Source organism: Kogia breviceps, chromosome 19, assembly GCF_026419965.1.
Source record: "Kogia breviceps isolate mKogBre1 chromosome 19, mKogBre1 haplotype 1, whole genome shotgun sequence".
NCBI lineage: Eukaryota > Metazoa > Chordata > Mammalia > Artiodactyla > Physeteridae > Kogia > Kogia breviceps.
In genome coordinates, this window is record NC_081328.1 from 46,938,883 (window position 1) to 46,963,876 (window position 24,994).

The 24,994-nt window shown below is 59.3% G+C and overlaps 1 protein-coding gene and 1 long non-coding RNA gene across 16 annotated transcripts in view; one reads left to right on the top strand and one right to left on the bottom strand.

Moving 5' to 3' along the window:
- Positions 1–13,604, bottom strand: part of BAIAP2 (BAR/IMD domain containing adaptor protein 2) — a 72,059-nt gene extending 58,455 nt beyond the window's left edge. For 12 of the 14 annotated variants that reach the window (XR_010838141.1, XR_010838140.1, XM_059046558.2 and 9 more), the window contains exon 1: positions 13,384–13,539. Coding sequence is in view for 12 of the 14 variants with exons in the window: in XM_059046558.2 (XP_058902541.1) it covers positions 13,384–13,437 (54 nt within the window). In the remaining 2 variants the exon portion in view is untranslated. Of the gene's footprint in view, positions 1–13,383 lie in introns of all 14 variants that reach the window. The other 2 variants (XM_059046559.2, XM_059046564.2) reach the window with 2 other exon arrangements.
- A 245-nt stretch (positions 13,605–13,849) lies between these two features.
- On the top strand, positions 13,850–18,429 carry LOC136793181 (uncharacterized). Of its 2 annotated transcripts, XR_010838128.1 has the most exons (3): positions 13,850–14,165; positions 14,925–15,109; positions 17,110–18,429. It is a non-coding gene; the product is annotated as an uncharacterized lncRNA (long non-coding RNA). The 2 variants fall into 2 exon arrangements; XR_010838127.1 differs by having other exon boundaries at positions 14,925–18,429.
- The last annotated feature ends 6,565 nt before the right edge of the window (positions 18,430–24,994 follow it).

A 24,994-nucleotide genomic window follows, 5' to 3' on the forward strand; every position in this document is an offset into this window, starting at 1 on the left:
CAGCCCCCACCCACCCCGGGGGCAGGAGAGGAAGCTCCACAGCTCCCTCCCTAGAGCCCCAAACATCCTCAACGACAGCAGGAAATAGGCCAGCAGCCGCCCAGGCCAACAAAGGGGGTCACCTTGGCAGCCCGCCCACACCCGCACGGGGACAGCCGCCAGGTTTCGCTTCCTTAGCACAGCTGCTGAGCTCATGCATGAGGAATGTGGGAGCGAGGGGCAGGGCAGGAGAGGCGCTGGGGTGTCGGCCAGGACACCTGGCCAGGGCACCGCCTGGTCACACAGGTGCCACTGACTCGCCTGCCTGGAGGCAGTGGCAGAGGCATAAATGCTGTGGGGCTGGTGTCCCAGGGAGGCCCTCCCTCCCTGGCCAAAAGCCATTCTTCCTCCCGGCTCCTCACAGATACTGCCCTGGCCGCAGAGCGGGCTCCCACCCACCTCCAGGTCACCGATCTCCTAGAACCGCGACCACCAGAGACTGGCCAGGTCCAAGACGACCTTGTCAGGAGGGACCCTGGTGGCCCAAAAAGGGCCTAGCCCCTCTGGTGGGGGATCCTCTCTACAGGGGACTTCTCTGTGGGAGGGTGCCCCTGACACCGGGGGCCCTCCCGGAGCCTGAGTCCATAGCCATCCTAGGACTCAGGCAGAGGCATTTGGACCCAGGGGGCCGTGATGGGCCCATGATGGGCCCAAATCCACCATCAGAGGCCTGGAGTGGGGCCCTGCCACGCCCACTGCAAGTGAGTGCTCCCCTAACCAGGGGCCTGCGCAGCCCCTCCACGCACCGGGGGGCCCTGGGAGGGGACGCCGGAAGCCAACAGAGGCACGGTTGCCATGGGGAGGAGGCTGTGGGGCTCTGCTACACATTACCCGCCCAACGATACTTTTTCAGAAGTGATGGAACGATGGTGTCTTTCCATGGGACTCTTTACTGGAGGGATGGAGAGAGCTGAGATGTAAACCCCAAGACGTCCTCCCACAGCACATGCCAGGGAGGGAAGAGGGAGACCTGTTTACTTCCCAAAGGGAAGGGAATGTGTTTCCTTACCAACGCCAAAGGGCGTGTGCAAACGAAGCCCAGGCCAGGAGGGCGGCCTCCCCGCACACACCTCTCTGTGCCGCGAGGCCATCCTCACGCCTGTCGTGAAACTCAAGGGCCTGGGAGAGGCTCTGCATCCTGAGACCACTTTCCCGCAGCCAGGACAGAGACCTGACAACGTGGGCAGTGACCAGCACCTTCTCCAAACGCGACACCTGTGCTACGCAGATGAAACCAAATCCCTTCAAACGCTATGCCGTGGCACGTGGCGACCGTGTGTGTGACCCCCTTGCAGGGGACGTGGGCCAAGCACCGCGCTCAGCACCTTCTATCACTCCTTGGTTGGCTCAGTATCTACGAGGTGCCCTCAGGAAGCTGGGCTGCTGCAAGGGCTCCCTGCCACCCCACTACACAAGCACCCAGAAAGGTCAGGGAGAGGAGGGATCTCTGCCGGAGACCCTTGCAAGCTCAGGCGCAGTTCAGGGTGGCCCTCTTGCCGAGATGTCTCAAAACTGGATGTCCCTGCCACCCCTGCAGTCCCAGGAATCCAGGCCTTAAACCAAATCTCCATGGTAGGGCTGGCCTGCCCACCCCCACCCCGGGCCCCCAGTCCTGCATGCCCACAGGAGCCGATGGGAGGGGCCGGGCCCGGCTGCAGGGGCTGTGGCGTCAGCACCCCAGCAGCCGTGAGCCCAGAGGCCTTCCTGCCTGGCTGGCTCCTGGGCATCCCAGCGTCTGCGCAGTGACGCCCATTTTGATTGACCTGGATCACGGGTCTGCCTGGCCAGTGAGGACAAGGGGCAGCAGGACACCCCTATCCAATGTGGGGTCACAAGGAGAGAGGGAGCCCTGTCCAGGGACTGTGCTCCAGCTGCTCCCATGCCCGTGCCCCGGGTCTGCCATTCGCCAGCGCACATATCCTATTTATCCCTCACAGCTCTGGTTCCTGGCGACAGCCCCCCTCCAGCACTTTCCTGGCAGGGCTGCCACAAACAAAGAGCAAAGTTTCTCTGCTGACACAGGGAAGTGACGTGCCTCCTGCTTCCCCTCCTGCAGTCAAGGAAGGCAGGGTGGGGTGTCTGCCTGCGTCCAGTGCACACGTGCGTATGTGTGCGTGTGTACACGCGTGTTGTGGCCAAGCCAGGCTGCATTCTCCCTACACAGTCAACGCCTGTTATAACAAACTCAGGGGATGAGACCTCGCTGCGCTCTATCTGCCATCTGGGGAGGGGCGGCCTTACACCCCATCACCCTGAATCTTCACTGGACTGGTGGCAGGCGCCGCTGTCCATTTTACAGACGGACAGAGAGAGGCTTGGGGAGGCCAACAGCCAGCCTTCTGCGTCCTGGTGGAGCCAGTCCCGGCTTCGGCTACAGGCTGGCTGCACAGCCCAGCTTGTCCCTTTCTCCACACAGGCCTCAGTGCTCTCTGGACGGGTCGCCGAGGCAGGCAGGACAGGACCAGGTGCCACACAGCAACTCTGCCTGCCCTGGGCTCCCTCACGAGCCATGTTCCAGCAACGTCAAAGCAAGGGCAAGGGCTGATGCCAGGATACCTGGTCATCTGAGGGGGGGGCCTGGTGCCTGCCTCATCCACTCTCCCCTGACACACGGCCTCCAGCCTCCCAGGGGCCTGGTGCCTGACTACCCCTGACCACATGTCCTCTCATCCCACCTCTGTGGCAGGAAGAGCAGGTGCCAGCTTTGCAGCCAACAACCCACATCCAACACGGTGCCACTGTCCAGGCACTGCCAGGGGAAGGCAGCAGCCGTCCTCCGAGGGAGGCTGTCCTTGCCTGCTGTAACTGCCCTCCACAGGAGCACTGACTACCTGAGGCTCTGGACAGAGGGCCCAGCTCACACTGCAGCTCTGCATGACTCCTGCCTCTGCTCCCCTACAATAACTGGGACATCTGTCCTGGGGACCATTCTTAAGGGAAGAAAACCAACTGGAGCGGTTCAGTGAGTGCTGGGAGGGCTTCCTGGAGGAGGCAGACTTGCGCTGGATCTCTCTTGGTTACAGCCACAGAGAAGATAACAATGGGTCTGCACTTGACAAAGTGAGTGGACACAGCAGCTTCCAGAATGAAATGGCCTGTGAGGTGAAGATAGGACACTCAAAGCTGGCGGTGGCTGCAGAAAAGTCCCCAGAACGAACAAGAACAAACCAAGCAGGATCAACTCCAGCTGATTTCACTTTAACAGCACTAGGCCCCCCTCCCCACGTCCTCCATGAGATGCCCCCATGGGCCATGAGCCCCCAACAGACCACAAGAGCACCCCTCCCCCACCCCCCAGGCATGCATGTTCTCAGCCCAACCACCTCCAGTGGGGACAAGGGCCGGGGCCCCACCAGTGCGCAGAGAGGCCAAGCTCACCAGAGCCTCTCAAGAAGGGTGTACACAAGAGCATTTGCAGCAGGACACAGCACCAGGAACCAAGGCACCCATGCTCCCCAGGACAGTCCCCTGCCGCAGAGCAAGGGTAGGTGGTGGGTGCACAGCTGGCCCTTTTGGGAGCCAGAGGAGAGGCCTGGAGGGCAGCCGAGGTAACCCTCATGCTGCAGGGGGTGCTCCAGCTGGCCTGGCAGCCTGGCCAAAGGGTCGCCCGGGGGCGTGGGAGGCTGACAAGCGGCCCTGCTGCGAAACGGCGGTTCTCGGCCTACCGCCAGCTTCTGGGGAAGCTGCCAACATTAGAATAAAGTGACAACTTATGTCTTTGGCACGGAGCCCAGAGTGACACCAGGGAGCATGGCGGCCTCCCATGAAGAGGGACCAAGGGGCGGGTACCCCTTCCCGTCACCCCTACGGCCCTGCGGCAGGGGGCCCAGGAGGCCCTGAGCCACGGGCTGGGCGACACCAGGAAAAAGACAAAATTCTGGCCAACTCTCCCGGTCCTGATCTGAGGGCGGGGCCTTTCTGGGCCCCTGCAGGGAACGGGCATAGGCCATGCAAGGTGAGGAAGGAGCAGCCGAGCTCCCACAGCCCCTGAGGCCCATCTTCAGGGACCGAGCACCATCACCGGTTCCTGGGGCTGTGGACACCTGCGTCCCACCCCAACTCTCCCTCAGGACCTGGATCCTCAGGTGCCCCCAACCCGACCGACCCCTCCTGGAATAGGTCTTGGGGGCAGGAAGCCACAAGTGGGCTCAGGTTGGGGAGGGGGCCAGTGAGTGCCGGGCGGGGTCTGTCCCACTGGGAGAACCTCCCCCTCAGACCAGGAGCCACGGAGAAGGGTCCAAACGCGGGCCCCACCAGCCCGACCACTTCCTTCCTATCCAGAGGCACATTGGGCCAGTCCCGACTTCAGAGGGGCAGGACCCTGCAAGGCCCCAGATGCCTTCCAGCATCCAGGCCCTGCCACACCTGCCCGACTTCTCAGCCCTGCCCCAGGGCACGTGCCTCCCCACTGCTTTCTGTCTGGGAGTCAGCGCTAAGCTGGAGCCCAGGCTCCCCCAGTCGCTTTCACGGTGAAACCAGTGTGCTCCTGGGGAAGTCCTCACAGCGTCATGAACCGAGGGCTGCCATCTGACTGAGGAACAGGGAAAACCTCATGCACCCAGAAACACACACGTCCCTGTGATTCAGACAGCAGCACCCAGGACGACTCCCGACATACCCGCCCACTGCACCTTGAGGTGGGGTCCTCACGGCTGCTGGGTGTCATGGGCTGAATTCGTCCCCTAAGAATTCATGTGTTAGGCTTAACCCCAGCACCTCATTGGTGACTGTGTTTGCAGGGAGTCTTTACAGAGACAGTCAAGGTAAAACGAGGTCATCTGGGTGGGCCCCATTCCCACAGGACTGGTATCCTTCTAAGAAAAGACCAGGACACAACACTTAGAGTGAAGACCATGTGAGGACACAGGCAGGAGGTAGCCTGCACATGCCCAGGAGAGAGACCACAGGAGGAACCACCCTGCCCACACCTGGATCCTGGCCTCCAGGCCTCAGATGAGACACACCTCTCTGTTGTTCAAGCACCCGTGGCGCTTTGTTTGGCTGCCCGAGCAGACCCAGTCGCTGGGCCAATCCCCACTTGCCCTATGAAGGCCCAACCATCAGTTCTCTTATCATCTGGTTACTGCTCAACTGGTTAGAACATTCTAGGGCCACTGACCTGTCCTTGTCCCCAACAAGGCTCTGACCCGAGTTTCACAAGGTTGGGCTCCCCGCTGGACGAGGAACCTCGATGAGCAAGCAGGGACACAGCCCCGGAACACTCTGGAGCTGCTTCTCCTCCTGCCGCCCTCCGCCGGGTGGGACGAGCCAGCTGGGGAGGCTGTCATGCTGGTGGGTACACAGGCCACTCAGCACCCGGGAAATCAGACGGCAGCAACAGAGGCCTTGGCTGGGCCTCCCTGCCCTCTCCAAGGACTTCCAGCTCCTCCAAGAACTTTCCATCCTGAAAGCTACCAACCATAGCCACCACTTACCTGATGCTCCCTGTGGCCAGGAAGGGTTCTGTGGTTCCAGCTAATCACGAATGAGAAAGCGGTGGCACAGAAGCTAAAAACCCTCGCCTGAAGCCCGCAAGGCTCCCAAATGGAAAAACAGAGAAGCAGGATTGAAGCCATAGGGCCCAGCTCAGGCAGGCCTGGCTCTAGGTCAGGCTCCAGCCCCGGCTCAGCCGGGCACCCGGGACGGCTTCGATGTGCTGCTTCACGGCTCTGAGCCTCTCCCACCTGCTGGGACACCCAGGGCCCCTTGTGAAGCAGGTTTAGAGATAAATGAGGTCACACACACCACTCCCCGCATGGTGCCTGGACCGAGCAACCCACTGAAGTTTCCTCACGATGATTCAGGATTACCAGCCAACTGCAAAGCCCAGGCAGCCACAGCACCTCCCCCAGCGCAGAGCCAGAATGAGAGCGTGAGACGGTCCAGCCCCTTCACCCAACTTCATGGTCCCCTGCCCAGTGGGGCCTGTGCAAGAAGCCTGAAATCAGGTCTCCTGCCAGGGCTTGACTGGCTGCCTCCCTGCCTGTGGCCAGCAAGGCCCTGGATTCCCAAGGGCAGGACTGGCCAGAGCCTGAGAACCATCAGTCCCTGGACTGCAAAGGACGCGCCTTCCGTGGGAGGGGCAGGAGGGAATAAATAGAGGTGTGGACAACAACTGCTTCTGCCAAGGTGTTGGTGAGGGCAGAGGGGCTTCACTTGCCCCACAGTGGGCTCAGAGGGGCAGTGGGTGTGGAGGGACCCCCGGGCCCCTCCATCTGGGGCACATCAGCACCAATGCAGGCTCTACCACACCCCCTTCTTTTAATAGCCCCGCTGGAAGCAGCAAGGCCACTTTGGCTCAGCAGGTCAGCTCTGCCCATGCTTGGCTCCCAGAGATGCAAATGCCCTGCTGGATGGAATTTTAGCTCCCAGAGGTGGGGGGCACAGCCTCTCCTCCACAAAGCTCCCACCCCCATTCCAATGTCAAGATGTCGATTTCTTTCACAGCACAGACACCTGTGAAATCCCAGCACGTTTCACAACCTGTTACATGTGTGTCGTCGCCCGGCACAGGGCTGCTTGGTGACTGTTCCTGACACTGCTGGGCAGGGGCAAGTGGGGACATTACATCCACAGACCACTTAGCAAGTAAGAAGGAACAGAGATCCTGGCTGTTGTGGGGAAACCTTCTTTGGTCAAGAAACAAAATGCCAGCAACAAAAGTGGCAGAACAAGGGTTTGAGGGCTTAGAAGAAAATCCCACAGCCATGCTCAGGAAACCCCCCATTTCACCAACACCTGGGCCAGAGGCCCAGGCAACACCCTGACTCTGATGCCTGTGAGCTGAAACAAAGCTCCGAAGAGTCAGACTCTGAATCCATAGAGGTTTTAGGAAAACCCTACCAATTAATTTCATGTCTTTATTATTATTTTCTAACTTATTAATTTATTTTATTTTTGGCTGCATTGGGTCTTCGTTGCTGGGCGCGGGCTTTCTCTTTTTCTTTTTCTCTTCATTGCAGTGCCTTCTCTTGTTGCGGAGCACGGGCTCTAGGCACGCAGGCTCAGTAGTTGTGGCTCACAGGCTCTAGAGCGCGGGCTGAGTAGTTGTGGCGCACGGGCTTAGTTGCTCCGCGGTATGTGGGATCTTCCCAGACCAGGGCTTGAACCCACGTCCCCTGCATTGGCAGGTGGATTCTTAACCACTGCACCACCAAGGAAGCCCTATGTCATGTGCCTTTGACATATGACTTTTAAAAAACCTGTCCAAGTAATTCTAAAAGAACTGTTTTCATGACTAGAAAATAAATATCCCAAGCAAGAAAAAAAAGCACTCTGTTCCCATTGTTGGCCCTGATTCCTCCTTGTGGTGTACAACCTCTCCCAGCCCCTTACGGCACAGGGTACTTGTGACCCAAGGGCGCAGGCCCCTCTCTCACACACATGCCCCGAGGGTCTGCAGGAGGCCCTCGGGATGCTCATCTCACAGCCCAGGGCGTCAGGACTGGCTCCACCAGGCCCCAGACAGGCATTGGAGCCGCGAGGGGAGCCTGCAGGGACCTGGGACCATCCTGGTCACTGTGCCGCTGCAGGAGCAGAGCCAGAGGGAGAAAAGGCAAGATGCCCCCGAACTTCCCACAGGAGCGGAGGACCAGACAAGACCTCCGAGGCAGAGGACGGCTCCTGCGGTGAAAGTTGGGAGGAGGGGCCAAAGGCAGCTGGAGGGGCCAACCTGCCACCCCACTGCCCCTTGACAGACAGAAAGGGGTCCTGCTGACACCCACTGGATGCTCACTCGCAGGTGCAGATCCCCTGCCTGCCCCTGAGGTTTCCAAGGTCACCTCTTAGAGACAGGACTCCCATCAGGCCCTGCCTTCACATCACCAACTGACCCCCTGGGCCCCCAGGACATGGCAGGACCAGGTGCTTCTGGCTAACACCCTGGCCTGCCTTCAGGCCCTGAGAAAAAGGAACTCTGCGTGGGGACAGGAGCCTGCCACCGCCTTCAGAACTTGTGGGGGTCCTGGGCCACTGCTTGTGGAGCAAACAGCTAAGAGAGCAGACCCACGACAGAGACGGTCACAGTGAGCAAAGCGAGAGCCCCAGAACCAGAAATGAGGCTCATCCACTCCCAAGCACTGACACACACATGGTGGCCACCCTTCCAGGCCGGGGTCCCCACAGTCAGGGGCCATGTGGGTCCTGAGTCACCACACCTTGTTGCTCGGGAGCACGTCAGATAGGGACAAAAGGATCTTCTCCAATAAGAGAAGCCTGGGTGCCAATCTTCTCCCAGGCCTGCTGGCTGGAGCCCTTGGGAACCCACCTGGTGGGGGAAACGGGTGCACATCCTCGTGCGCCCTGCACCCTCTGTTTGGGGCCCCTTGAGTCATCTCACAGCTGTTCAGCACAATCAGGGCCCGAGTGAATCAGAGCTGGGGGGTGGGGGAAGTACAGGGCAGGGAGAGTCCACGCCCGCCTGTAATTACCATGGCCGCAGGCAGCAGACAGTAGCAGAGTGCTGACAGCCCCACTGGGCACGCCGATGCGGTGTGTTCAGCGGGCGCAGGCCTGCACCGTAATGAGGACAGTCTCCCCAGTCTGAGACCTCATGGGAAACAGCCCGGGCACAGTGGACAGGTAGGCCACATGGGGTGGGCCCTGGCCCGGTGCACTTGAGGGCCGAGGAAAGAGGACGGAAGCCAGCCAGCCAGAGGCCCAGGGTGTCCCCCACCAGATCACTGCTCAGGTGTGCCTGCCCTTGGAGGGCAGCCCAGGCAGCACCCGTCCCGCGGGCCATGCAAGGCTGAGTGGGGACCGCTGAGTGACAAGGCCAGCCCTGCCCGCCACCCATTCAGTCCTGTGTGGGGCTCCCCTAGCAGGACCCAGACCTGCAAACTGTGGGGGAGTGCCACGAGTGCCTCGGGCTCCCTGCCAGCCTGCCTTCCTGCCCGGAGGGGACGGGGCACTCTGTTCAATGGCCTGTCCTCCCCTGAAAGGCCCCCAAACCTGGGCAGCCCAGCCAGCACCACCTGTGCCGGAGAGGGAGGGAGGGAGGGAGGTGGACGGACCTGCTGGCTCTCAAGGAGCTCTGGCCTAAAACAAGGTGGCAACAAGCACGCAGCTTCCGCAGCACCTCCCACGGCCCTCCCCACGGATGCCCCAAGAGCCCTGGACCAGTACGCGGAGCCTCAGGTGCACATGGTCTGTCCCACGAACTGACCAGCCTCCCCAACAAAAGACACGTTCTCCAGGAGAGACCAATAGGGATGGCAGCGCAGGCAAAACACTCCTGGTCCAGAACTCTGCAGAGCCACCACAGCCCAGGCACCAAGCCACCTTATGACCATCAGCAAACTTCAGCAAGGTCCAGCAGCAACCTCAGGGACGTGACCTGGGCACAAGCAGCTGCTGAAGCCAGTTGCCCAGAGATCAGTGCAACAAAGAAACTGCCCTGGCTACTCCAGAAGGGATGGAAGACGCAGTACTGCTGCCGCGCTGGTGGTGGAAAGAGTGGGTACCACATAGCATGCTCCATGGAAGGGCAGCTCTGAGTCCACTCAGGGACATCAGGCCCCTCTTTTTTTTTTTTTTGCAGTACACGGGCCTCTCACTGTTGTGGCCTCTCCCGTTGTGGAGCCCAGGCTCCTGACACGCAGGCTCAGCAACCATGGCTCACGGGCCCAGCCGCTCCGCGGCATGTGGGATCCTCCAGGACGGGGGCACAAACCCGTGTCCCCTGCATCGGCAGGAGGACTCTCAACCACCGCGCCACCAGGGAAGCCCAGGCCCCTCTTTTTATCAGAAGATTCTACCCCAATGTGGCATCCCTGAGGCACCTCTAAAGCAAAACAAAGCACCACATGCACACACATGCGTGCACTCATGCACACACGTGCTCACTTGGACACAGACTTGTGAATATACCAGCAGGCACTTGCATGCATGTCCTCGAGCTCACACACGTCTGCACATACATGTGCACACACGTTCCTGGTCATACAAGCACACACTCACACGCGCACACACAGCCCTCGAGTCTGCTCCCCAGCAGGCGTTTCTGTTGCCAAGGAAGTGCCTGTCAGAGCATCCACTTCACCATCCCCAACAGAGAGCAGGCGGAGCTCTGTCCACTCTGGGCGCCAGGCTTCTGCTGGCAGCCAACAGTTTGGTGTGACTGTGGAGCAATGGAAGGCGGTCTAGAGTCAGCAGTAGAGGACCTGGGCCCTCGTGCTTCCCTCTGCTCCCACCTGGAGGAGGGTGGCGGGCGAGGCCTGGCCAGCAGTGGACTCCCTCCTGGCAGCGCTGATGCCCACCACCTTGCACCAGTGGTGGCAAACTGGACCGACTCCGGCTGCAGGAACCTGCTGGCCACAGCCTCCTTCGCAGGGTGGGTACGCAAGGCCAGGCCAGCTTCCCCACACAGCTGCAGAGCGAGGACCACTGGACGGCCTCTGGTGACCAAGGCCCAAGGCCCACGATACCCTGAAGAGCCATGCCTGAAGCCTTCCCAGAGACTTCCTTCTCCTCAGGCTGTCCCCCACCTTCCCGCATCCTCAGGACAGGATGGAGACCCGTGGTGCTATTCCTACATTAGGTGCCAGAGCCAGCCCCATCCAAGGTCATCAGGGTGCCTAAAGCCAGGGCTTCTCTTGAGATACAGGACGGAGAGAAAAACACGAACCTGACAGTCACTCTCCCGAAGCCGGGGTGTAGGGTCAGCTGTTAAAGAAGGCCCTCTCCAGCACGAGGGGACGCTCAGCGGCCTCTCCCAAGAGAGCTGCAGTTTGGGCTTAATCCTGAGCAGCAGACTCCCCATCCCCACCCCGCAACTCTGCCCCTCACCCCAAGCAATTACCCAGGGCTGCCTAAGAGCCAAGTCCTGGGCTCCAGGCTCTGCCTGCACCCCCATCCCCCGAGGGGCCCAGCCCAGGGCCTACCCCAGGAAGCCCCCAGAGGGCTTCAGTCCCTGTCCCCGCACCCGTGGTCTGAGGGTGAGCTCTCAGCAGATGTCTGGAAACCATTCCATTTCTTGCCCCTTCATCTTCCATGAAATTCCCCGAGGACACAGCTCCCATGGGAACCGAGCCACAGAGAGGGAGATTAAATCCTGCGCTAGGGCTTCTTCCAGGGAAGAGAATCAAAAGTGTACATTTTAGTCTCGCATTTTTAATCAGCAAGGCCAAGGACAAGCGTCCCCACCGTTCCCTTCTCTGACAAGGCAAACACCACTCAGAACTGCAGCTGATAAAACACAGGGGCCAAAACAAACAGCTGAGCTGCAGCTTGGGGTGACACCAAGCAGGGCCACATCTCAGCCACCCTCCCACAAGTTGCCAACCCAGGCACAGAGGCAGCAGCGTCCCTGGACAGAGCAGAGGACCAGCCGGACCGGCCTGGGTCCACGCACGGTGGCTTTGGTTGTACCCTGACTGTGCCTCAGGTGCCCTAATCTCTGCCCAGCCAGTGTGCTGAAGCTGCCCAACCTGTCCTGGCTCTGCTGCAGAACCCGAGAGCCCAGTGACAAATCACAAACAGTAAGAGCGCCGCACCAAAAACCCACCAGTCATGTCGCAGAGTGGCAGGGGACCACTACCCACAAACCTACCTGTCCATGGGCTCTGCAGCCGTCACCGGCCAGGAGTGTGTGAGGTGCCCAGCCCTGTGGACACCCACTTTCCGATGTGTCCAACCTGAAAGTCCTTGGTCTCAGCCACACCTTCCCGTGGGAGCTCAGTCATCAGCTGACCTGCCGGGCACAGACCCCGCAGACTAGCCTGTTGAACGTGTGCCCAAACCCCCAAAAGCTCGGATCCTAACCGTTTTCTGCCACCATCCTGTCGACAGATTTCACTTCAGACCTACAGACAAATCATAGCTCCATCCAGAAGCTGCTCAGCTGGAACAACACGCCTGACTGCTCGGTTATAAGTGTTTTATTAAGGCTGATCATGGGACTCCCCAGAGCAAAGCCACGCCACACACTCCCTCCTAGTTCTCACCATTAAAGTTCCTGTTTAGTGGTTTCAGTGCAGAAGCAGGGAAAACAGGGGGAAAAAAACCACGAAGCCAGGCATTTCTCTTCTACCCCCGAAATAATGAGCAGGTCGAAACAGAACTAACAACTAATAATTTAATAAACCTCCCTCCCGAGAGCATTTACAGAGCAACACGACCAAAAACCTATGCCACCGACTCTACGTGAGACAAATATAAAACCCCCAAGAGCTGTTCCTTTTACGTGCTGCTTCTTCGTCAGTCTCCTGTTTACCAGCACCTCTAACATGGCTTCAGAACTGACTTAGTCTACCCGGACCCAGCTTCAGAATTCTTCCAGGTGACCTAGCTACAACTTTAAAAGCCTTTATTAGCAGCCATGATCGACTCCAGCCGCGCCGGACTCCAGCTGAAAGCTAACGGCCCCCCAGAGGCCTCTCCCCCACCTCCCCCGCCGCGCGCAACGAGGGCTTGGCAGGCCGCTGGCTAACGAGGCACAGCTTAGTTGTTTAACACAATTAGAAACTGTTGCTCTGCCAGCGCGCTGCAAACCCACTCCGCCGCCATGAACCAGCCGTCGCCGCGTAAATACCAACTCCGAACCCCTCACCCCGCCCCCGACCACCGTTTAACCCCGAGGCACAGTTTTGAAACAGAGCACGGTTTTGTAAAAGGACTGCGTGGACCGCCCAAGGAACGAATCTCCCGTGAGGAAATGCTGCCGGGAACAGCCCTGAGCCGCCGGAGCCTGGGTCTGTGCTGGTGGGGGCGGGGGTCCAAACCGAAAAAATGGATGCTTAGAAACTGAAACTCGGGTGTCTGCCCACGTGCACACAGGCGCAAAACCGGCCGGGGCGGGGGCGACGAGGGTCCGGCGGGCTCACCCGCGTTCCGCACCGGGGGCTGCGAGCCGACTCCTCACACATCAGAAGCAGAGGCGGGCGCGCCAGCCTCCTACACAATTAGTCTTCTCCCTCCGCGGTTACATAAGATGACGGATTATCTGTCCACCCATCGAAGCTGCCCGCGCGCGACCTCCCACCCGGCCACGTCCACAGACGCCCGGGAAGGAGTTGTGGAAAGGAAAAGCCTGTTGAGAAAAAAGTGCCCGAGGCTTGCGTAACCGCGCCCGGCGGGACCACCACGGAGCGCAGAGCGACGGGCAGCCACGGCCCCGGACCCCGGCAGACCCCGGACACCGCAGCCCGCGCCCGTGCCCCCACCTCACTCGGGTCCGAGGGCTCCGGCCCCCGGGAGCGCGGGGGCAGCAGGGGGCTGTCTGGACGAGGGCGCCCGCGCCAACTTATGCAGTGCCGGTGCTGGGTCCCCGCGGCCGCGCCGGGACGACCCCCGAGAGCCCAGGGACCGCCCGGGCGGGCGCGAGCGCGCGGGTGGCGCAGAGCTCACCTTGTAGACATTTTCCGTGAGCCGATGCATCTCCTCCGACCGAGAGAGCGACATGGTGCTGGTCCGGAGGCACCACTGACCGGAGCGGGGGCACAAGCAGCTGCGACTGCGGACGCGGCGAAAACCACAAACACGAAGCGCGCAGACCCGAACCAAAAACGCGGCGCCCAGCCGGCGTCCGACTTTATAACCGATCAGGCCCCGCCCCCGGAGGCCCCGCCCACCGCGCGCCCGCCCCCGCCGCACCCGGATCACCGCCCCCGGCCTGGCGCCCCCGCCCAGTCGCTGCTGCTAGGCAACCGACAGACCCCGCCCCCGCGCCGCCTTTCCCATTGGCAGGTTCCGGAGCCCGGGGCACGGGGCGGGGAAGGGGCGGGGCTTGTGGGCCGGCGTCAGGCAGCGATTGGCCCTTGGCGCCGTCGATCGCGGGGGAGGAGGCGGAGGCGCGGCGCAGGCTGGGGCCCTGGGAACAGCCTTGGGGGCCCGGGCGACAGCCGGGCTGTGGGCGGGGAGGCGGGGGCGGGGTGGCGCAGGAAGAAGGGAGCAGAAGCGGGGGGGTACGCCGGCCGCGAACGCGCGTGGGGGAGGCACTCAGCAAAGTGGCGAGTCGTGGTGGCCGGGTCCTGGGCGCCGCTCCCCCGAACACGGTCGGAGTCGGGCGCCCTCGCTGGGCAGGGGAGGGTCCCTGGGCGCTCGGACTCCTGCCGCACGGGCTTGGTGAAGGATGGTGAGAGGCCGCCGCTGTGTCCCGGGGGTCCGGTCGCGACCCAGCATTTTAGGAGGTAAGTTCACTGGGTGGCTGCGATCCCCGGGCCAGCCCTTCTGGGGAGGGAGGACCCCGAGGGAAGTCTCGGAGGAGGGAGGACCCTGGGGAGAACGCTGGAGAAGGGTAGACCCTGGGAGGGGTGCATCTTGAGGGGGGCTTGGGGCTGGGATTCTGGAGAGGGGAGGGCCCTGGGTTGCGGAAGAGGACCCTGGGGAGGGGGGATTTGGGGGGCGGATTCTGGAGGGGATGTGGGGAGAGGATCCTGTGGGAAAGATTGAGGGCGAACGCTTAGGGAGAGAGGACCCTCGTAGTGGCAGAAGATCCTCTTTGGGGGGAGTTTCCTTGGGGAGGAAGGACTCAAGGGGAGGGGGGGCAGGGAGGACTCTGGAGGGGGTGGGAAAACCTGGGGGAGGGGGAACCTTCCTAGGTGGATCAAGGGGTCAGAGATGCCTGATTTTTGAAGGCGATTCCTGGGAGGTTCTGCTGAAGAAGCTGACAAAGTTGGCACAGAGGGCTCTGTACAATTCCCTTGGAGAAATATTTACGTAAATTAGACTAACGTAGAGGAATTAATTGCTTTACATCGTAAACCACCAGATCTAAGTGTTTCCCTTTAATTAAACCTGACACTCTCTGCCAGCGTCCCTTCCCTGGACAGTCATCCCTTCAAGTTCAGGTGCCCCAGGAGACAGACCCCCCCCCCCTCTGCGCCCCACCCCAGACAGGTGGGGGAGTCCAGAAGACAGCAGGGACATAAGACAGGTTTCTTCCACAGGGTCATTGACTTGAATGGACTACACTCTGCTTCACGTGGATTCGAAGAAAATGGAAGGGATATTCAGGAAGCATTTGCCTTCTGTCCTAACCTCCAGCCTCCGTTCACAGAGATTCTTCTTGGTTTAATTTCCTTTCTGCTACCAGCTCCCGTTTCCTCCTTTTTATTGCTTGCAGTGTTTTAAGGTAGATTCTGGTGTATGTAATTTCTGGGATTCTTTTGGTTGCAAGTAACAGAAAGCCAGCTCAAACTGGCTCTAACAATGAGGGCGTTGTTGGCTCAGGTGACAGAAGTCAGGCCCGTCTTCCTCCCCCAGCTCCCTTTCCTCCAGGCCAGCTAGATGCAGCGCATGCTTACATCCTTCCAGCCGTAGGACTGACATCCATTGACCTGCATGGAGTCACGCGGCCAACATGGAGCTGGGTGGGTGCAGGGCAAGAGCTGTTGCTCGTCCGAAGGGAGTGGAGTGACCGGGACCAGAGGAATGGTGGGTGGAGGCTGGCCGGAGAAAACAGGGTCTCATCATTCTGGGAGGGGAATTAGCCTGGGGAGAATTCTCCTGGGCTGTCTGCTCCCATCAGCCACAAGACAGTAGAGAAAGGAGAGAGGCCTCACCAGAACATCTTCCATGGCCCTGAGCCCCACCCCACCCTCTAGAAGGTCCTGCTCCTGACTGCCCTCCTCCTGCCCAACTGGATGCTCACATTTGGTCACAGCTGAGGCAGGAGACCCACTCAGAGCCTGGCCTGCCTGATTTGGGCTGATTGCTTTGCAGCCTCACCTCTGGCCTGCACCCTCCAGCTGACAGCTGGGCAGGAGGTGAACAACTGGGAGGGAAGCCATCAGTCAGAAGTGTGCTCACAGAGCACCTGGGGCGAGTGAAAATAAGCGCATCGAGCCCAATAGCACTGAGAAACACGGGGCTGATGGTGGGTGCAGAGCAGGACTGGCGAGGGGGTCACACCTGGGCCTGGAGAACCGTAGCGAGAAAGTCTGCCCCATACCGGGCGGCTTCCCCCAGCTACCAGCCTGCCGAGGTGCCCAGCGCGGGGTGCTCACCCCTTCAGCTGCAAGGAGGAGGTCAGAGCCTCGGGCCAGGAGACCACTAGTGTCCTCTCAGGCTTTTCTTAGGTGGGAGGCCTTTCAGATGGCAGCAGTGTCTGGGCAGGGCTGAGTACCACAGGTGTGGACCTAGAGCCTGAGCAGTGCCCAGGGCCATGGGGTGGGCTGGGTGCCAAGGCAGCCCCAGTGCCACTCCTGGGAGTCAGGAGGGCCTGCTTGTCTCGGTACCTTTACCAACCCCACCTTCTTCCCTTCCCCTGGACTCTGAGAGTTCATCGGGGGGCTGTGGGATCTAGTGACTTGCCTGGAGGTTGGTGGTCAGTGCCGCGGGGGTTGCTTAGACTTGGGGTCAGGCCCATCCCTCTCCAAGACCAGTAAGAAGCCATTGTCATGATGGAGAGGCTTTGCTTTTCCCGCCTGCTCTGCAGGGATTAGCAAGAGGGTCAGGACCAGCCAGAACACTCAGCCCCCAGCACCCCAAGCCCACTGCCTTCACCCAGACCAGGGTGGTATTCTTCCTGCACTACTTGGGGTCGGGGAGCGGCTTTCTATAAATGAGCAGCTCATCAGGAATCACTGAGAAAGCAGATGGGCTGGAATCGGCCTGCTGCCGGTTTCCCGTCACTTCTTACTGCCGGTCCTCACCTCCACGGGCCGAGTGACCAGGGAGGTGTGTAGCCATGGCGACCCACAGCACCCCACTTCTGAACCCGAGGTCCCCCTGCCCCGTGCACCGGTGATGGGGCCTTGCGCACACAGGGTGCCGAGCAGGGGTCGGAGGCAAGAATCTGACCACGTGGTGCTGCGGACACTGACCCCGGGTCAGCTGACCCCAGCATGGGTGGCCCTGGAGAAAAAGGCTGGAAGCAGGGAGAATCAAAGTGCATCTCTTCATCAACTTATTTTTAGTTGCGTTATGTAAGTGGTTTCATTTCAACGTCACGTAGGGAGGGGGGGGGTCTCAGATTTAATTACAGGATGACAGCCTCTGCTTTTCAAGCAAGCTGTTCTCCTGGCAAGGCAGGCACAAGGATTTGTGAATTTCTGCTAAACAGAAGGAGCCCTTTCTGAGGTGACCGCAAAACTTTGAAGGGTTTTCACCACCATCTCTCTCTCTGACCAGCCCAACCCGGTTTCTGCTGAGCTTGGCCTAAGGGGGTGGCGATGTGTCTCAGATCACAGGGAAATTTCGTGCCTGTCAAGCGAGCTGTTTCTCCACCGCCCCCCTCCTCCTGGCAGCCTCCCTGTCTCTCTAAGAGAAGAATCCACCCAATCAGAACTCCTCTTCCTTTTTTCCTTCCTGGATTAGAGCACTTGTAATCAGTAACCAGAAAGTTCCAGAGCAGGCGAGAGCGGAGGCATGGACACTGTCTCATCTTCCCCATCCTCTCTGGCCATCGCTGCTTCTTCCTTCCACGCCAGGTGCTCTGGGCGACGAGCCCGGGCAGGGTCACTGGGCAGAACTGTCCAACTTGTGTCCAGAGTACTGTCTTTTTGGTCCTCGGCCCACATTCTTCACACTGTCGGCGTTGTCAGCAAGAAGGCATGGGGGTGCCTGGAGCCAGAAGCTCCGGGATGGGAGGAGGCCTGTGTCCTGCTGTCAGGAAGGTAACCTCAGCGGCTTCTAGCACACTGTGGCTTTGTCCAGCATGATGAGGCAGGGCCACGTTGCCTGCCACAGGGCGAAGCCTGGCATCTAGGCGGGGCTGCTGCTCACGGCATGAGCACCGACTCGGGGAGCCAGTACCTGGGGCCAGTTGCTGGGACAGCAGCAGTGTGACGGCCACGGGGGCCTGGGTAGATTCCAGGTGGGCAAGGTACCTGAGCATGGTGTTGGGAGAGCCGAGGTGTAGGTGGAAGAAAAAGCACCGAAAACTGTGCTTGGCACGTGGTGAGCCCTCGGTGTGTCTTAGAGATTGTCATCGTCAGCGGTTAGACAGGACCTTCCCGAGAGCACCCAAGTGCCCGTGGGAAAGCACGTGAGAAGCTGCCCTTTACAGCGGGTGCTCCAGGAGACCCCCAGCTTCAGTGTGTGCTGCGCGGTGACTTCCAGAGAGCGCAGGTGCCAGGAAGACGTTGACAAGCACACCTCAGCCAGGCCAGCCAGGCCACATCTGCAGGGTGAGCCACGGGGACCGTACGTGGCCTTGATGCGCTGAGAAAGGCATTTCGCTGTACTCTTCCTCCCCAAACCTATCACCCCAGGCTTATCATGAGAGGAACATCACCAATCCCAGCAGAGGGACAGTCTGCAGATCCCTGCCCAGCACATCATCTGAACCAGGGAAGCCTGAGACCGTCCTGGCTGGCCAAGAGGAGCCCGAGAAGACGTGATGACTAAATGTCGCCTGGGGTCCGGGACGGGTCCTGAAGCAGTAGAAAGACACGAGGTTAAAAACTAAGAAAACCTGAATAAAGTCCAGACTCTAGTTAACAACAGTGATTCCATGTTGGTCCTTTAATCGTAGCAAACACATCACAGCGATGTGAGATGTTGACCACAGGGGAGACTGTTGGGTGCGGGCTATCTCTGCAGTAACTTTGTAAATGTAAACAGTCCTAAAATGTAAAGTTTGCTAAAGGTGGGGGCACCCATGACCTTGGCACAAGCCTCTATTTGGCCTGGGGGTCTGAAGGAGGGCACCTGCACCTCACCCCAGAGTCTGGTGTCTGTAGGTTCAGTAGGCAGAGCAGTGGCCCTGTCCCCACAGGGTGCCCTGGGCCTGCTTTGCCACCTGCCACGTGGCTTCCGTGCAGGAGGCTGGCGTGGGGGGCGTGGGCCCGGCCGATGGCCGATCTCCTGCCACCCAGATGGGGCTCTTAGCTCCCTCCTCCCCAGACTTTTACTTAGATTTGCTCTTCCCTCAAAACCTGCTCCCCCTTGAGCTGAACGTGGTTCAGAGGCTTTCATCTCTCTGAATAAAACGTTGGCTGCAGACAGCATGGGCTTCACCCTGCACCTCCAGGGATCAGTGACGTTGCCCTCTTTGCCCTCGCAGGGACCTCGGAGCCGGGCCCCGCCTGAGAGGAGGGGACACCTATCTGCCCACCATGGGCGCCGCCTGGACCAGCAGGGCCCTCTGCCCTCTCCGAGATGAAGGAGTGTGGCTCCCATGCCCTTCCTGGTTTAGCTTCAACCCTCTTAGCGAGGCAGCTTAGGAAGTTCCCAGAGCTTCCCTACTGGCCAGGCCCAGGAGGGGCCAGTGGCTTCCACTGAGGGTGGAGGGGCCAGAGGAGGTGCCACCCTGTCACCGGGCTGGGTGGGGAGAGGTTCGCCAGCAGCGGGCCCTCTTACATAATCCGGCGCATCGGCGTGACTCCAGGTGCCTGTGGGAGGCGGCGTGGGGGTGAGCGCAGGGGCGAGGACGAGTCTCAGCTTCACTCGGTGTTTCTCCCCCTCTTATTACATTTCAGCGTCATCCTGCGTCTGCCAGCTCGGTCACCCACTCGCTTGTTCGAATATATTAACTGACAATGCAGATTTAGATAACTTGGGCAGGTGATGAGGCCTTGGGCAGAGCCCCCTGTACCTGGGCCTCCTGTACTGGCCCAGGTGAGGCAGGAGGGCTGGGTCAGAGGAAGGACGCCAAGGCAAGCTGCCTGCTTGGACCTCGTGTCCAGAGCTGGATGGCACGGGCTGGGAAGGGCAGCCCAAGCTCAGGGGCCAGGTTTGGGTTGGGTTGGGTGGGGAGCAAGGAGCCGAAGGCAGGCAGCCAAGGAGCCCACCCAAACACCCCCTACCCCCATCTTGGGCACACTCACCACCTTCTGTGCAAACCCAGCTTGCAACAGGGTTCTGTGCGCGGGGAGACCGCAACCTAAGCAAGCCAGCGTCGGCCCTCATGCAAGCCCCTGGGTCAAAAGGACACGGCGTTTTGGGTCAGGAGGCCAGAGGTGAGCGACTTGAAGGGCCCAGGAGCCAAGTGCTGTGTGCCCAGGCTGGCCACCGCAGGCACACTGGCTCGGTTGTCACTCGGCTTCAGGGGAAAGATGAAGAAAGACGCTGTTTTCACCCTCAATGTAATTACTTCGTTTTCCCCTGAAATGCCATTTTTTAAATCACTCTGCCTCTTAAATGACTTAAATTGCCTTGAAAGTGATCTCAAAGGTATGTTTGGAGCAGAGAGGAGGAAATCGGTTCTTTGGAACGTGAACTTAGAGGACACTCCAGGAAACAAGCCTGGATGTCCTGGCAGAGAGGGCAGACCTGTACCTGCAGCGCCGGCTCCTGGTGCCGCTAGCGAGGCCCAGGCGCTGCCTCGCCTGCGCAGATGGCTTCCCTGCCCAGGCTGCTGCTTCTAATTTCAGCTGCTGGGGGCTCCGCACTCTCTCTCTCTCTCTTTTTAAATTCCATGTTTATTTAAAGCTAGACTAGAAAATGTCTTCAGCCCTGAAATCTGACTTTCTCCTCTTACTGCAGATCCTAAAACCCCACCTAGGGTCCCACAGCTCCAAAACGGGGAGCTTTGGGGCTGACTCGCATGGGTCTGTGGGTCAACTTGACGGTGGGACAGATGCTCCCCACCCCCACCCCTGGCTGTCCAACACTGTGGCATTTGGACAACTGGCGGATGTTTTCCTATCAGGGCAGTCTCGTGTGGTGTCGACACAGTCAGAACATGGAGAGCTCCGCCCCCCGCCCTCGGTTCCCAAATGCACGAGAAGTGGTATACGGGTCTCGGGAGAGGCGAGCACATCCGCCTTGGTGCCAGGTGCTCCCAGGAGATGGGGGTCTGGAGCCACCTGCCTGTCGTCTCCCCGTCTAGGCCCTAAGGCAGCTGGGCCTGCCTGGTCCAGGTGTGTCCCCTGGAGGTGGGAAGGGCCCAGATGGGCAGTTCCTGCACACTGGGCAGCAGCTGCTGGCCTGCAGTGTGTGGGCTTCTCTCCCACCTCTGTTCTTTCTGGCACTCAGGTCTCCCCGTTTCTCTTGTATTTGGGAACCAAGGATATTGAGGGGGCTCTCCGTGTTCTGACTATGTGGACACAAACGAGACTGCTCTGAAAGGAAGACATCGGCCCACTGTCCACCTGTGGATTTGCACAGTGTGGGACAGCCGATGCTGAATGGCCACTGTGGCCATCAGACGCCGCTGCTGGATAGCAGGGGGCTCTGTCGCACAGGCGAGGTAACCCACGGACCCAGCCTAAGTGGTGGTGGGCGCTCAGGAAATGTGAGGTCCCGTCCCTTTGAGTAGCATGTAACCACCCTCCCCTGCTTCTGTGGCTCACCCCAGAACGTGCTAGAAGGACTGTGATGAAACTGGACAGTGAGAAGGCAAAACTGGCTGAGGGGCCAGGCTGGGCTCCACAGGCCTGGGGGGTGCTGGCTGGACCCCTGTGCGGGACCAAGTTTATTTATCTGACCACGAGCTCCTGCAGCAAGTGGCAGGAAGCCTGAGAGCAGAGGGGCTGGGGTCTTTGGAGAATCTGCAATGCCCCGAGTCCAGTCTGTAATGAAAGCAAACCCCAAGCCCCAGAACCGCCCAGATGCCTGGGCAGGTCCCCCCAGGAGGCCCCATGGTGGTCCAGCGAAGACTGGGCTGAATTGATGCCGGCTGCAGGGACACGGTGGGGCACCCCTTTCTGTCCAGAACCAGGCAGCTGTCTGAACAGTACTCAAAACTGCTGCCCGGACTGTCACAGCCTCAGGAAGCATGGAGTGGTTTGGAATTTCTTCACTGACAGGTCCGGTCAGAAAGTTATAGGATTTTGAAAAAAATTATTTTAGTGTCAAGCTTGAGAATATCATTTGCCCCGTTAGGCTCTTTTTTTTTCCCCCTCAAAAATTGGAAGAAACAGACATCTTTGCAGAGTTTCATGGAAAACCTTAGCTGTTGACTAGCTGTCCAAACAAAAAGAAGATTCCATCTATGGGGGAGAAACAATTTAAACAAATCCAGCTGACCTTTAACCCCCAGTCCAACCAGACACCGGCTCCACGTGACCTTTGCAGTGTCGCTCTGTTGCTGGCAGAAACGAGGCCCCCGTGGAGATCTGGCAGCTCAGCCCCTGGAATCTGCTGTTAATTCTCACCCAGATTTTGAGATTTTCTCTGCGGCTGCAGGAGCCAATAGAGTCCTTTGTGCAGCCTCAGGCCTTGGTTTTCAGAACCCCTGGGGCTGCTGGTGTTGGATTTGGTTGTAATTTTCCTTCATTCCTTGGCTCACAGATTTCCCACCAGGAAAACCCCAGAGACCTTGATTCCACCTCAGGAAAAGTCAAAGCCAAGGCTCCCCACCAGGCACAGGCTCCCTGCTGGAAAGTGGTGGGCTTGCTCTGCAGCCGTCCCGGAAAGCTGAGGTGGTGGCTTGCAAGTGGTTCCGGGCAGGTGGGGTCTCATGGGGTGTCAGCTGCAGGAGCACGGCCCTGTGGTGTTTTGCAGGACAGACTCCAGCCTTTAGGCTCCCAGTCCAGCGTCTGGAGCTCAGCCTCCCGAGTTGGGCAGAGAGGACTGAGGTTGCGACTGTGCTCGTGCTGATGACGAGCTCTGCCCTGAGGGAGATGTGACCCTGGCATCTCAGCTCCTGGTCTTCAGAGGACGTGGGGTGCTGGTGTTGCTGGTGGGCAGGGACTACACATGGGGGGCCTCCGCTGCCACCTGGTGGACAGCATGGAAAGGTGATGGGACGCGTGACAGGCGCAGAGAGTGGTGGCCCCAGGCCGGAGGACACCCGGTGGACGGGCTGCAGGGAGTGGAGTGCTGGTGACAGGGAAGGGGCCACCTGGCCTAGGGTGGCGGTGTCCATGCTTGTCCCTGAAACTGGGCAGGCAGCAGGTGGCTGTCAGGGCACTGGCTCTGTGGGACCAGAACTCTCCTAAGACGCATCTTCAGGAGGGGAGGAGTACCACCCCGCCAGGACCCAGCAGGGAAGAAAAGATAGTGCGTGGGAGAGGCCGCCTGGAACCTCCAGAGGGAACGTGGGGACCGTGCGGACCCCCTGGCCACTTACGCTCTATGAGAAAATTGCTCCCTGTGATGTGTATTTTCAAAGGGTCCTATGACATCTTTTTTTTCAAAATTGAGATAAAACTTACATAACAGAAAATTAACCATTTTAAAGTATACAATTCTTTCCACTTTAGTGGCATTTTGTGCATTCACAATGTTGTGCAGCCACTAAGTCTATTTAGTCCTGAGACACTTTCATCACCCGAAGGGAAGCCCTGTGCCGTGCCCACTAACAGTCAGGCCTCGTTGCTCCCTCCCCCAGCCCCTAGCCTGTCTCTGTGCTCACTTCACATCAGTGGAATCATATGAGGCGTGATCTTTCGTGCCTGGCGATTTTCACTCAGCGTCTGAGGAGCATCCACGCTGTCTCATGTGCCAGTGCTTCATCCCTCCTCATGTCTGAGTAAACATTCCAGTGTGGGGAGGACCACATTTTGTTCATCCATTCGTTGGTGGTGGATAGTTGGTTGTTACCACCTCTAGGTGACTGTGAATAGTGCTGCTCTGAACAGTCAAGTACAGTTTGGGTTTGAACACCTGCTTTCAGTTTACTCTAGGAGTGAATTGCTGGGTCACGTGGTAGTTTTACGTTTAGTTTTTGAGGAGCCGCCGAGCTGTCTCCCTAGCGGCTGCGCCCTTGTGCACTCCCACCAGCACAAGGGTTCCACTCCCTCCATATCCTCACCAACACTTGTTGTTTTCTTTTTGTTCTCTTTTAATTCTAGCCATCTTAGTTGGGTGCAATGTGGTACCTCATTGTGGTTTTGACTTCCCCAATGCCTAACTGAATGTCTTTTCATGTATATGGCATCCTTTTAATTTAATTAAATTAATTAATTTATTATTTATCTTTGGCGGCGTTGGGTCTTCGTTGCTGCGTGCGGGCTTTCTCTAGTTGTGGCGAGTGGGGGCTACTCTTCGCTGTGGTGCGCAGGCTTCTCACTGCGGTGGCTTCTCTTGTTCTGGAGCGTGGGCTCCAGGCGCGCGGGCTTCAGTAGCTGTGGTTCGTGGGCTCTAGAGCACAGGCTCAGTAGTTGTGGAGCACGGGCTTAGTTGCTCCGCAGCATGTGGGATCTTCCCGGACAAGGGATCAAACCCATGTCTCCTGCATTGGCAGGCGGATTCCTAACCACTGCACCACCAGTGAAGTCCAGCACCCTTTTAAAAAGGAACCAGAGGGCTTCCCTGGTGGCACAGTGGTTGGGAGTCCGCCTGCTGATGCAGGGGACGCGGGTTCATGCCCCGGTCCGGGAAGATCCCACATGCTGCGGAGAGGCTGGGCCCATGAGCCATGGCCGCTAAGCCTGCGCGTCCGGAGCCTGTGCTCCGCAACGGGAGAGGCCACAACAGTGAGAGGCCCTAGTACAGGAAAAAAAAAAAAAAAAAGGTAAAAGGAGCCAGAATTCTGTAGAATTTCAGTACCTTTCCTTGAGAACTCCATCAGGGGTGAGCCTGGGATACTCCATGGAGGCCAACCAGCCTGCACCTGGGCCTCCTCTCACAGGCTTCTGACCAAAACTCGGCTTCCCCAGCTGAACGAGGGGCTCCCTGGACCCAGTTCAGCTGCATCTTCCAGCCTAGCAAAGTTCCAGAAGCAGCAAGGACCACCAAAACTACTTCTATGAGTTGAGCAATTCCTGTGTGCCTTTAAATTGAAGCCCGTGGTCTGATGAGAGTGGCGTGTGGACTGAGGGTTCCCGAGCAGACGGTGCATCTGAGATGTCTGTTAAGAAGGCCCTACGGCCCCCACCCTTGGCCATGCGGAGTGTTAGTCCTGACCTGCTGCCTTGGGTGGGAGCCCAGACTGTCTGAGATCCTGGCAGGATTGTGCTGCCAGGTGGTGGCCCGGAGCCAGGGAGCCAGGCTCAGCAACCCCCCAAGGCCTCTGACCACCAGCCCACAGGACAGGCGGGGCGGGATGGGCATCCATTAGCCTCATCACGCTGAGGCACCGGCTGGGAGGGGCTTTCCCAAGGCCATGCGGCTGGCCACGGGGAGTCACAGCCACCCCACCTAGGGCACGGGCAGCTGCATCTGCTGGCCCTGGTAGGCGAGAGCC